Genomic DNA, 13,812 nt, shown 5'->3' with positions numbered 1-13,812 from the left:
TTGCATATGATGTGGTAAAGCCCTAGCTTGGTGTAGATCAGTGCTAGACCCTGTAAGCATTTTCCCACAGATGCATGATTCAAGCTCTAACCTTCAGGTCTCTTGTGTCATCCATGGGGCACAAGAGACCTTGTACCGTTGTTTTCCGGTTGTGCAGTCCCGGGTGTTATTTTTGTCATGCTACTTGTTTAGATGTTTTAGCCGCTGTAAGTAGTATAAACAAATTAGCTCTGTGCATAAGTGCACAGTGGAGCTGGGTACACTTTGATCTGCTTGAGAGAGGTTTCAACTAAGGATGCGGGGGCAGCTCTAAAAATAGTAAACTTTTATGGACTATATAGTCATGTAACCCCAGACAAGACGCATTTTAAGCTGCAGACTTATTTTATTTATGCGCACATACACTTTTCTTTAACAGGAATAATCAATCTATAATATAATAACTCTGGTTTAATGCTTCATCTCAACATCCTGCTGCTAAAGTTAGATCAGCTGCTCATTTAACAAGCATCTTGTTTTAGCTAATGCTGGTGTGATGGCTCTCTACATAAATTTCACTCCTACACCTCTGACTCCCACATACAAATACTTCAGCGTGTCCCCCAGTTCACATTGGGATGACCAGGGAGCTTTTCAAAGCAAATGCATCTCAGCACTCAACAAATGAATTGGTATGTGAGGCAGCAGGGCCTTGGCGTGTAAGAGAGCACAGGGATCGGTGCTCTGGCAGGTTGCAAACCTTGGCAAGGGCCGATGTTAATTAAAGGCTCTGTTCAGCACTTTCCAAATTAGATGTGAAATGTTAAGCAGGAGGGGTTTGCCATTAACGTGGTGCTTGGCGAGACCCCCTGACCCCGGCTGAGGGTAACGCATCCTTGAGACATAATTGTGCTCACCTTGAGTGCTGGTCTGCTGGAGCCAGCAAAGGCAGAGTCAAGAGAGGATGAAAAAGTGCACAGAGCTTCCTTTCGCTATAGAATGAGCTACTAGTGCATTTCTCCTTCTTCTTCCATTAAGCTGTTGAGAGGTTGAAACGATTTGCTTCTCACCCTCTCTCAACCTTGTTTGTGTGTTTTGATAGCCACAGGAGGGATGTATTGGATTGCAACCATTGGAGGGATACACCGAATCAGCCCAGTTTCACTTATCAAATGTTGGAAGTCTGATGTAGGCAGCTGCCAGCTTTCTGTCTCTTACGCTGTCTGAAATAGATTTTTTTCTTTCCCAGCTCCTGAAGCTAACAGCGTTTGGCAACGCACCAAGATGATCCCAGATAAAGATATTTTATGAGATGGTGCAGACGAGTACTCTCCAGTGTGCAGCCCCAGTTATGTCGAGAGCTAACTTTTGTCTGTGCGTACTTGTCCATCATACATTTACTCCATTTCCTTGTATTCATGTCACATGACTGCCTGAGTACAAATTCAAACGCTAGTTGTTTATTTCTTTAACACGACTCCCACTGAAAATCAACATCTTTGATTCTAACATCTACAGCAAAAACGATCCACAAATTTCTTGCGTCGGTATTCATGCGGTGAATGAAAAACCCGTCATTACCAGACCTGGACTGCTCCTGCAGCTGCACAGCTCCCTACTGGGCGCCCTTCCTTGGCACACAGAGATCATCGGTTGCAAAACCGTCAAAAGGGAGCATGTTGATTTGTACATGAGAGTCGCATGCTTCCTGCTATTACGGCATGTTGCAAAATGACAGAGTTACCCCGGAAGGGGACCAAGTCATGAGCAGAGGAGACGCAGAAGTAGGTCAGCTCCTAGGCATTTGTTACATCATCCATATTCATAAACAGCACCCAGTTGTTGCAGAGTGAACTCACACCACCACACAGACTGTTTATTCTGCTCATTGGGCCCCCCCTTTTCCGTTTAAATGTTAAATCGTGATTAAGCATCGTCATGGTAATATGAGCAGTTGACTCTGAGTGCCACATTTACATACATTTTACTCTGTTTCATGAACGGAATACAAGTATCACATTAACACCTCGCCAGCTCAGTTAGGCATGTATTTATTTACATTTAAATCATTGGAAATACAACATTAATTAAAAAAATGAAGAAAGTGACTTTGGTACTTGATTGCAAAGAAATATGAGATATTTTGAGAATTATGCTTATTTGCTTTCTTGCTAAGAATTAAACGAGTAGACTTCTGTATATAACATAAGGACTGGGAACAAAGTTCAGTAGGACAATGTGCAAGGCGAAGTTAGTGGAGACCAGTGACATTAGAGATTCCACAACCCAAACATTTACTGGTAGATCTAGTTTCAAATCAATGTAGATGTTACATTTCTTTATTTCCTGTCATTCTATTAATTGGGTAAGTGTTCCATTACTGATTATAGCCCTCATTGATGAAACATTTAAGGCCTCAATGATTGAACTAAAAAACATACAGAAGTACAATGTGGATATTCAAGTATATATATATATATATATATATATATATATATATATTATATTTGTGTCTGTATGCGTGTGTGTATAAACACCAGTAGTACATCTTTCCTCAACTTAAACATTTAACTGTGACGTTCCTAATTTTCCTTATGTCCTTGCCCGATGCCGCACTTGTCCTTCAACCATGGTGGATAAAAAAGAGAGTTGCGGGAGATTGTGGGAGAATGAATACAAACTGAGTCAGTCACACAGCTATGAATTGCACTGATAGTTCAAAACATGATGCTATTTCTGCCAGCTACTGTTATTCACTCACCTCTAATACAATCAGACACTCCAACACAGCGATTATGCAGGGGGCGAGATTGACCTCTTCTCAACTCCCAGCAGCCTGTGCTGCAGACTCAGAGTCATTTGTGAGATCTGGATGGATCAAAAGAGAAAAGGAAGGAGACAGAAATGCAGCCCTGTATTCAAGTTAAATGTTCTTGGTATAAATGTCCTATATAAGATTTATATGCATTGGCTCATGTTGCATCTGTTTTATTACCTTTTATCAGTCTATTTTTGTTAACGGCTTCTTTTAAGGAAAACAGCGGCTAATTTTCACCTCTGGGCGTTTGCGTTTGATGACAGCAGGTGGCTGTTAATGCTATCACCAACCCTGTTGACACTATCTGACAGTCCCCTTGTTCGTTGTTATAGGCTGCCATAAACATTTCATTACAGGAATCCTCAACCTATATTTTAGCCCTCCCCACTTCTCCCCCTGCAGTCGGAGCAAGTTCGTCATGTTGAGGAGAGAGAAACTGAGGGAAACGGAGGAAACGGAGCCGGAGAGAGTGAGGTGAGGGTGACAGGAAGACTCGGAGGAACTCAGGCTGAAAAATGTTGAAGGCGAGGAGAATGTTAAAGTCAAAATAAAAAGGGAGAAGCGGTGTGACGGGTTGCGTGAATAGGAAGCATCATGGAGACTCGAGCTCTCTGCCGGTCTTTATTTTAAAGAGCAGCCTTATGCAGGCAACAAAGGAAACTCCTACATGTGCCTGGTAGTTGACTTAATCATGCGGAAGGTGTCTGCGCCTTGTCTGAGGTTCAAGGGTGGCCTCACTGCATTTCTGCTTTTGTTTTGTTGAGCATTGGCCTTGGCGCGCGTTGCATCAAAAAGCCAGGCTTCTTTTCTTAGAGCTGCAGAGAAATTACCTTTCCTATTGATCCACTCGCACGCAAACAGAGCATCTTTGGTCTCCGACTAAAGGCATCTATGCACAGGAGACTTCGGGCAGAAGATGACATACACTATACCGTGTATTCCTCCTCTTCTATTTTTGTACACGGCCTCTGTGATTTAACAACTCTTTTGGTAGCGCCTAGTGCTAAAAGCGAAGTACAGTACACTTCCTGAGGAGGAAGATGTCCTCCGCTGGTCAATTTATCGCTTCAATGTGAAATCACTTGTCCTACATTTCGATGCGATTACCCCTAAAAGGCAGATAACAGCCATTTTCTTCCCTATGCATGACATTAAACAGTTAAGATGTGCTTGTTAGGTTTTACTTGCAGTAGAAAAAAACGAAGCATATAGAAAACAGACTCACGCAGTCAGTTAATGCTCGTTTCTGATTGTGAAGCCATGACATCCATAGACCATACGAACAATAATCTAATCCTTGCGTTCATTAGACCATAAGCACGAGGTCTTTTTGGTACACTGTACATCCGCCTCAGGTTATGTCGGCCTGACTGGTGCAGAGAGCATTCGGGAGGCTTTACTCGCCCTGTGTTCCCTGCTCTGGGTACTTCTGCACGCCTGGCTGCTCTCCCCGAGTCTATCTCCTCCCTCCTCAGCTCCCCTCTCGCCAACACCACTCTCTCCATATATACGACTGGGCTGCTGCAAGGGGTCAAATGTCACCCACTTGGGATTCTGAGTCTCCTTTTGTCATTGCTGAGCCTGATGATTGCTCTGTGTGTGTGTGTGCCAGTGAGTGAGACAGAGAGAAATAGGGCAAGAGAAGGAACCTGATTGTATGCAAGAGCTGTGCAAGACATTTTTGTGTGCACAACTGTGATTTTCTGAAAGAGTTTGAGGGGATCAGAGGTGAGCTGGGGACAGATCTTCCCTTCTTGGCACTATAGGAATAGACATTACAGCGTGAAAAATCACAGCTTGCGTCTTGGACACACCACATCTGTACTGGGTTCGGCAAGAAATAGGTGCTGGGGGAATTGTGCGTGTGTGTGTGTGTGTGAGGAGGGTATCTTTATGGGCAACCAGCTGAGACCACATGCAAGGAACAGGCTAATTGGTATTCAGGCCAGGGCTGTGACAGCTTCCCACACAGTCCTCACCGCATACACATTCCTTTTCTGTTGCCACGGCGGCGGGCCCCGGCAAGAATTTCCTCGACGACAGAGACGAACCTGTTTCGCTGGAAACCAGAGAACCCAGTGAATCCCCAGTTCCATCGGAGTCTCATCAGCCTCGCCTCACATTCGTTCGCTGCCATCTTTTCCATCTTCAGGTTTTCTGACCCCTTTGTTCGCGTTTTAATTCTGCAGCGAGAGACAGTGTTAAATTACAAAAATTGCGCTTTTATTGTGACATGTGAGAAATAGCAAATTATGTCGCTCTAAATGGGAATGGGCATCTACTTTGCATATTTTTATCTGAGCGCTTTATGATGTTCTATGTAAAGGCTATTTCCAAACATTTTGATGTGACATATTTCCTCGCAGGATTGCATCATCATCCATTTAGATCAATTTGTGGCTTTTGATCAGTGTGCAGTCTTCCTCTATTTCTTTATGAATTCACTTTAAGGTAAATGGAGTGCAATGTGCATTTCAGAATTGGGAGGATATCACACAAACTGAAGCTAGCGATGCCTTTTTTCAGGTTTTACAAAAATATATATATATCTTTTCAATGTCATTTGATTGTTTTTTATGATTGATTATTTTTCTAATGACCAAAATCACCCCTAAAAAAAATCCATTTTGGTTTACAAAATGGCAGTGTGAAGAAGATTTGCAGTCTTCTTCAGACTGCAAATCCTTAACCATCAGGGTAACATCTAAAGATTTATTTTACAAAGACATCGATTTGGAAAAGTTTTGTTAAGGTCTAGATTTTATTCTATTGTTATACACGGCTTAAAGCTACTCAAATCAATCTTTCTTTTAAAATCAACAAGGATAAGAGGACGAGAGTGGAATATTTTTCCCCTCAGAGGTTGTTCAGAACCAAAGGAGAGCTAGGAGAGTGAATATTAGGATGACATTCATCAAGTGGCTCAAAGCAGAACATTGCTTTGAGCAAAATGAAAGCTAATGTTACTTTTTATCTGCTGTAAGCAACACTCTACAAGGTAATGGTACGTCAATATTATATTTACAGCTACTTCAGCTGCCATAAAAACATAATTACTGATGATGCGGCTGCAGAGAACCATAATCAAACATGGAAATTATTTTTTGATTATGTTCTTCAATATTATTATTATCACAGGTAACATTATTTACAGTTTCTATCGTAGCCTAAATGCAGTTTATGTGAGGTGTGATTACTCGAGAACAATAACCTGTGTTTTTATGTAAAATACCTAATTACATTATTGTAAAGGAACTGTTTTGTTGACACTATGTGTTGGTGTAGTTCATATTTATAGTAAGCAGTAATTGTTTCGGTTCCTTCTTGCTTTAAATATTTGCATGAATAGGTTTAATGAATAACTTTTCTTGCAAAGATATCTCCTTAATTTGTATTGTTGCAATACATTACTGTGATTGTGTTTACTGTGGTGCTTTCATTGCTTGAAATGTTAAGGCCCACTGGGTTGTGGCAGTTTTTACACCTCTCTCATACTTTCTCTTGCTCGCTACCTCTTTTTCTTCTTTGATATATTTATCTACCAGATGTTTTTTAATGTGAAGTTAACACTCAAGCTTTGTCGAATGGTCCTGTGGAGTTTTTAATGTGGATAAAAATGAAGGGTGTCTCCAGCTGAGGCTTCATTCATCGGAAACCCACAGTTTCTTTATAGTCACCTGTCACAGATACATGAAAGATGTCTGACTCTCTCTTTCTTTCCATTGTGACACTATGAAAAGGAGTCAGAGGGTGACCACGGCTCCATGTATGTGTATACATGGAGCCGTGGTCACCCTCTGACTCCTTTTCTCTCAGCCTCTGTTAACACAGTCGTCAGGGCCTGCAGCCCTTTTGGTTGTTACCGCACCTGGAAATAGCACTTTTTCTGTTTCTGTGCATATTATGTGCTCCTCTCCCAGCTGTAGATGTAACTGCCTATATTAAGAGCCCACTGTTTGGCAACACGCAGCTGCCGAGAGGCAACGACTCCGCATTGTTAATTTGGCTGACCTTTTGTTTTGTCTAGCTGCAGAGTGGGAGGCTACCAATCTGAAGCAGGTAGAAGAAGCCTATGATACAGTCAACATGGAAATAAGGTAAGTGAGAGATTACAGAGAAATAGCAGCAGAGGTTATCTTTCATTGTCATGTGTCTGCAGCTAAATCCTCACTTTCTGCGGACGGCGTTTGCTTCGCACATTGCTATTGTGAGCAGGATGGCATGGTATGTAACCGGGCCTTAAAATAGACTCCATCCGTCTGTTCTAATGTAGAGAGGAAAGCTGCACAGTAATGAATTTGCACTGTGTGATACACAAGGCTAATTTTAACAAAGAAAAACAAATGCAATTGAGTGCCTACTGTGCTCTGGTGGGTAGGCCCCCTAATTCATAGTCTGACTGCAAACCATTAAAGCTTCTCTGGCATTTTTAAAGTCAGTTTTGGCAGCTCTTCTTATTTTATATTCATCGCAAAAAAATGTGACCGTGTTCGGGTGAGAATTCCTGTGACATGCCTTAGCTCCCTCACGGATGTTTCCACAGAGCTGATAAGTAGCTACAGTGGCCCTTAGGCCCGCAAACTGTTCATTACAGTAGGGAGTAAGGAGAGCCGACCACAGAGATGGCAGTTACTGAAAGGTCAAGAATTCCCCCCCTGAACAAATGCCAGCATGGGGGGGAGATGGAGAAAAAGATCTGGCATGACTTCAGATGCTCTATTTCTTCTTTGTCCACCTTGCTCAGATCGCTCCTGGTCAAATTACTCACTATCATTTATGCGTGTTGGAGCACTAGATATGTTTTTTTGTCTTCCCTCATGCTCTCCTCAGGCCAAGTCCTTTATCAGTGTGTAGATATAAGTGGGTTAGCATTTCTGTTTTAATACCTTGGGGATCTTATTCCTTCCGTTTTCCGGAAAAATTGTCTCTCTGCACGAGTGCTGCGACCCCTGCCCCGCTGAGAGTCACATGCAAACAGTTAGGCAACTTGCATTTCTTTCCTGACCCCAAATCCTCCCCTTGCAATGCCCTACCTTATCAACCTCAAGCGAAACAATCACCCTCCCTAAACATTTGTTAACCCCATTAGCAGTTTGACGTTATGAATATGGAAATTAGGGCCTGCTCGCCGTTAAGAGATGCGGCTCGGTATCCTTATTTGCGATTAGCGAAGAAAAGCAGCCCTCGCCAGCTCCGATAATTGGAGACGGTGAATAGCGATGAGCTTTAAAGGGCCACCTCATCAACACACTGTCCAAGAAGTCAGTCGCTGAAAGTATTAAGGAAAATGAAGCTACATCGTCAGCACAGTTAGGAGTCATCCCGGGGTTATTAAAGCCGCTTGTCTCAGATTTACACTCACTGGCCCACATCCATTTAATTTAAAAAACAATTGTTTCTTTCACGTGAAAAAGAGCATTTTTGTTGTTCTGCTGCAGATTTTTTACCAAAAACCATTACATATGTTTAATTTAGGCTAATTTGTAAACGTTTGCATTATGGTAAATAATATAATTATCCTAAAACTATTCTTTAGACCAATGTTGTGTTTTCTGCTGCAGCTGTTAAAATCAAAATCAGTAAAAATCATCTTCCATAATTCAAAAAACTGTGATCTAATAAAAAATGTTTTGTTTCCGCAGTGATCTCCGGAAGACGCTGGCCATAGACTATGGAACAGATTGGGAGTTTCTGTTTTTGAACAGCCAGTGTTACAAGCTGAGAGTATATGAGTAAGTACTTACATCATTACCTTTATATATAGATGTATTTGCTGATTGTTATATTTGGAAAATACTTCTACTATATGATAATAATAAAAAACACTCACTGACAGAAAGATACCTTTTCATGGTTTTGACAATTAATCATTGCAGCTTTTATATGTTCTCTCAATAATGGAGATCATGGGAAACAATTACTTGCACAATACCCTTGCTCAGCAGGTGGCCCCAAAACTCACTTGATAGAAAAGTAAAACCGTTTTAAAGATCAAAAACTCTTTTTTGTTAACTAGAGGATGGAATCCATCTTATTTTGCGCATCTGTACTCAAACAAATTCTATCTGCAGCGACTGTGAACCGTCCCAGTTAAGATCCACCATTTAAAGTTGATAATTTGTGAGCTCCAAGTCGCCCTGGAGAAGCCAAGCCGCTAAATCAACTAAATTTAATCAACAGAATGAGCTTCTTTTACTCTCTCCCGTTGCATCCCTATGGCCCCTGCTGGGGAAGAATCTGTTCTCCTCAGGATTGCTTGCCAGCTGGAGCCTGTGGGTGGTTGAAGCTTCGAAAGAAAATTATCTGAAATCTGCTCTGAGATCTGCACTGCAAATACATTTTTCAGACATCGCTGGAATCAGTGGTTTTCCCATGCCCTTATGCACCAGCGTGATTTGTTTGCTTACTTTGTCATTTAGAAATCTGAAAAGGAGAGTAAGTGCTTGTACTTAAACCGTTGTTTTTTTTTGTCTGGACAGTATTAGATAAGAACACTGCACATTGGGTGCAAGACACTTTAATGTGCTGATGTAGGCCTTTCATGATACTGGTACTGTTGCAGAGACCCACTTGGAGGAGAACTATACACATTTACAGATTTAGCCATTGAGATTAAACATTAGATCTCAAATATCCCTGTTCTCAGAAAAAAAGAAACATCTATTGTGTTGCTAATCATGTTATTTTGTTTTGTGTTAATGTTACGTTGTTATTTTAAGCTTATGTTTGGCCTCAACATGTTGTTATTAGTATTAGCATCTCGAAATGTGGTGTTTACTGCAGCCAAATTCTGTATTTGAGTTGGTGTTACATGAGCTCATTGGTTAGTTATGACTCTAAGTTCTTTCATTGTCATATTAAAATTAAACTATATTGGAAAATGAAAACACTAAAGCACAGAGCTTGTTGTAGCCTTCAAATGTCAATTTTTAAATCTATTTACATCTTGTTAATTTACACAAATCAGCCAGAGATCAACTCAAGTAACTTTAGCTTCATTAGTATTCCGGCCATATATGGCTGTAGCAGAGGCTGAAATGTGAAATAAATATAGGTTTAATCTCATTCTTAATCGCTGTATCAAGTCGGCTTATTTCTCTCAATCTCACACTCTCATCCTTTTGCACAGAAATCCATACTGCGCTCTGCTACCTTTCTTCCCTGGCCTATTGGCATCATACACTCCTTGTTATTTTTCATCCTTCAAATCACTGAAGAGCACAATATCCACTAGTGTCAACTCGGTTGAAGGTCCTTTGACCTACCAGCACCCTCTCAGCTATGTACCAGTCCCCCTCCCTTCCCCCCTTTATTCGTGCTGTTCGCCTTGAACCATGATCTTGAAAAGTCTTGACATTGACAGACACATAAACCAGTGGCTTTCTATAGCACTCCCTCCCATGGCCTCGAGTAGCAAACTAGCAGAGCTACAGTTCCTCTCCAGTAACAGAGCAGAAGCACACGGCACTCTCTCCTGCTTCTTCATCCACGTTTGAAACCATCGTACATCCCCCTCCCCTGTTGAGATCTCTCACGTTTGATTAAACTGCCCCCTCTCTTTTTCTCCGCCTAGAGTGTCGGCCAATATTGGAAAAAACGCCGGGGGCCATAAAAGTTTCCAGGGCTGCCTATCTTTAATATAACTAATAGCTGTGCATTATTTAAATGAATGGAATTCAACTGGTGCTGGTGTGGGGCCTTGCAGGGAGAAGATTTCAAATTAAACCAGTTGAGGATCATTTGGTGAGACTGACACGTGTATAGCAACTTGGTTTATTAGATGGCCTTAATGGAGCAAGAAAATAGAAGTAGCTGATTGCTTTTCAGGAGATGCAGAGGAACTCTGGATTCAGTCCTGTTTAGTCTAATACACTTCGGGCCAAACTTGTTAATCTTGAAAATGCGTTTCATTCCTATCCAAGGGTGTCAGCTGAGATTTCCTCCTTTTGCCTTAGCGTAGGAGAATTCAATCTCTGTAGCCCTTTGTTGAGTTGTTTCCTTGCATGTGTCTTGCCTCATGATGGCGTGGATCCCTTCTGAGAGCTGGGGCTGTAAGCTGTCTCTTGTTTGTCCAAGGAAGAATATAATTACTTTGATTTCAAAGGGGGGGAACAGCCTTTTGCTGCTTAACAATTTCAAGAGGAAATATTAACCTGAAGATTAGAACACTAACACGACGTAGTTAGCTCTCTCCACACTGCCCTCTCTAAAGACTATAAACAACATGAATAAAAGCTCAGAGTGAAGGGTTGCATTCGGTGCACTATTATTTATTGACAGGCCTTTTTTGCATTACATCTCACTGACGCTCACCTCAAAAATGCTCCCATCAAATATCCATGTTTTTCCCCTGAAATGGTCTTTAGGGTGCTGGTGCATGCATGGGCTCTTATCACAAGTCGGGAATTTAAAAACGCAGGCTCCTGCCAGTGAATCAGAAATAAGCTTGGCAATTCAGTCAACACAGCCTGGCACAGCATGAAGGAAGACACCCTATAATGAGTTCTCAGAGGCGGAGTCCCTACCTACAGCAGAGTCTAATATTCCTCCTGTGGATTTGTTGACACTCCTCAAAGCAACTTAAATCGAAGGGCCGTGATTTATGCAAGACTGTCAGGTCAGATTGACTCAGCCTCCGCTCTCGTGTCATTAGAAAGTACAGCACTTCAGTGAGTCATGCCCGCCACGGTGGTTCAGCTCTGACAGAGAGGGGAGAAGGATAACGCAGCACAAGTGACACTTCCAACTGTCTGCAGAACATCACATGGCCTCAACAGTGCACTGGGTCTTCTAGGGAAGAAAGAGACTCCATCAGGATAGCCTAGAGGGAGCTGTTTCAGATTGGATACAAACCAAGGCGGGTGGTGTGGAGTTCTCGATGTGTCTGTTGAGTGCTGTGAGAGCAACATGGAAATGAAGAGCCCTATACGTGGTGGATCTCCTAACAGCTGCGCCATAAATAATATCTTGTTGCAAATAAGGGGTGACAGGATTTATTGGAATCACAGCATTAAGTCATTTTCTGTTTGTGGATGGCAAGTGTTTGTCAGAAATGGAAACATTTCAGTGAACCTGTCGCTGGGAAATAAGGTTATTAAGAGCAAATGAAAAATCGTATTGAAAGAAGAAATGTAAATATAGTTTAACATTAATTTACTATACCCACCCTCAACATATAAAGAAACCCTTTTGCTATTGGAAAATGATGTAAGGCCAAAAGGCAAAGAGACAAACAGCTTACAACGTACAAATGCACCCAATGAAATGAAAACCTTGTTTGTCTTGGTTTAACTAAGGCATAGAAAGGCCGAAGGTCCGGTTGACCGTAATTGGGCTGTTGCTAAAAGAAGTGGTGGTGCTTTGGTAGCTGCTTATGCAGGTCGTGCCTCAGAGCATGAGCACTTTGTCACAGCCAGTGGCTTTCAAATTATGATAGATGTGGCACAGACACTGTTGTTAAATTAAAGCATGAAATTTAACATTGCTCTTAATGAGCTGCTCATGCAGTTAATTAACTTCAAAAGGTCACAGTTGGTCATTCGTCAATAACAGGGTCTGCTTGTGTCGTGTCAAGGAGAACCTGATCTTGTTCCTAAAGCAAAGCTGGCTATATTGTGTAACATTCTTCTGATCATCCAATTCAATGTAAAGACCAAAACCAACTTGTTCGTCCAGCTCAATGTTCTCTCTCAATTTATCTTTAAATAGACAACAAAAATTCCCATATTTCCTACAGCTGCTGGCCACGAAATTCTACACTTACAAGTATAAATAAAGCATTTGTTGGGACAATTTTTTTCTGAGGGTTTTGCATCTGTGAGCAAATATTTACATTGGTAGGACTCAAAATAAACATGACAAGAATATCTCTGGCACAGAGAAGGAAGCTATATCAGGCAATGAGTCCCCAAATGATACTTGCTTGTAGAATCACTCATATATAAACAGTCCCCTCTAACATCCTTTTATAGCTCATAATATGTTATTGTGAATAATTATTTAACTTACTTATAGACATTTTATGACTGTGACAAGACAGAAAAGTAAAAAAAAAATATGTAAAATTGTCATTTCCCCTATTGGTCACGCTCCAAAAAGACCCCTTTCCTATAATTTCAATGATGCATCCTGTAGCATTTTTGCCTTTGATATTGTCTACCTGATATACTCCAGACCCCAGTTTTGCTTTTCATCAAAAATGTTTAAAAACTTATGCAGCTTTTATTAGTCCAGCTATTATGCATTTGGTATGGATAGATTTGGGTCCTCCTTATGTTTTTTTTTGAATCGCTGCCTCCCTCATCTAATTGTGATTCAACAAAGCCATTGGCTGTCAAGATGCTGGTTGCTTCCGGTAAGCAACTGAACTCTTGGGGACTGTGCCCAGACATCAGCAGGGGTGACCATCTGAAGTAGCAGGAGTTTTTCCGTTGGCCGGTAGACCAGTGGGCTGGCAGTGAGCGCACGTGTGCCTGGTGGGGTCATAAAATCATCATCTCTCATCGGTCTCTGTTATCCTGCCAACTTCACGGCAAGAGAAATGGGCAGAGTATCTGTGTATTGGTTGTGCTGAAACACAACTTTTCATATCTTGTTTAGAGCAGCTTGTCACAGCGCACCGGGACTTCCTGTGTCTTAGTCACAATGAGGTGATTCAGAGCCAAGTTCATCATCTTTATTTTTGTCGTTGGTGTCCTACTTTGTGAGTATTATGGCAGCTTAAGATAAAATTTCAATTGCACGCTGTTGCACAGTCATTGGGCTTTAGTGGAAAAGTAGATGACTTTCCAAAACACCGAACGAGGCCAACAAAGCATGAGCTGCAATCTTAATTTCCTCTGCGTGGAAGAAACCATGAACCAACAGTGGAAGTGTCCATCTTACAGGCACCTACAACAGTGATGTTTGTGTGCAGTAAACTGTAAGGACTTGTCTTCCTGTCAGTTTACATAAGCAAATACAAAATATCCAATGAGCTCTCAGACTTGTAAATATCCTATGTGGTGCTGCTGCGG

The 13,812-nt window shown here is 41.6% G+C and overlaps 1 protein-coding gene across 1 annotated transcript in view; it reads left to right on the top strand.

Moving 5' to 3' along the window:
- LOC133949828 (glucosidase 2 subunit beta-like) overlaps window positions 1-13,812 on the top strand; it is a 107,315-nt gene that overhangs the window by 67,479 nt on the left and 26,024 nt on the right. The window contains exons 11-12 of the mRNA XM_062383839.1: window positions 6,825-6,894; window positions 8,440-8,529. Of these exons, the coding sequence (XP_062239823.1) occupies window positions 6,825-6,894; window positions 8,440-8,529 (160 nt within the window). The remainder of the gene's footprint in view (window positions 1-6,824; window positions 6,895-8,439; window positions 8,530-13,812) is intronic.

The sequence above is a fragment of the Platichthys flesus genome, chromosome 24 (genome assembly GCF_949316205.1).
Source record: "Platichthys flesus chromosome 24, fPlaFle2.1, whole genome shotgun sequence".
NCBI classification, from domain to species: Eukaryota; Metazoa; Chordata; class Actinopteri; order Pleuronectiformes; family Pleuronectidae; genus Platichthys; species Platichthys flesus.
The sequence above is the reverse complement of the archived record's forward strand: the minus strand, read 5'-3'. Positions and strand labels throughout refer to the sequence as shown.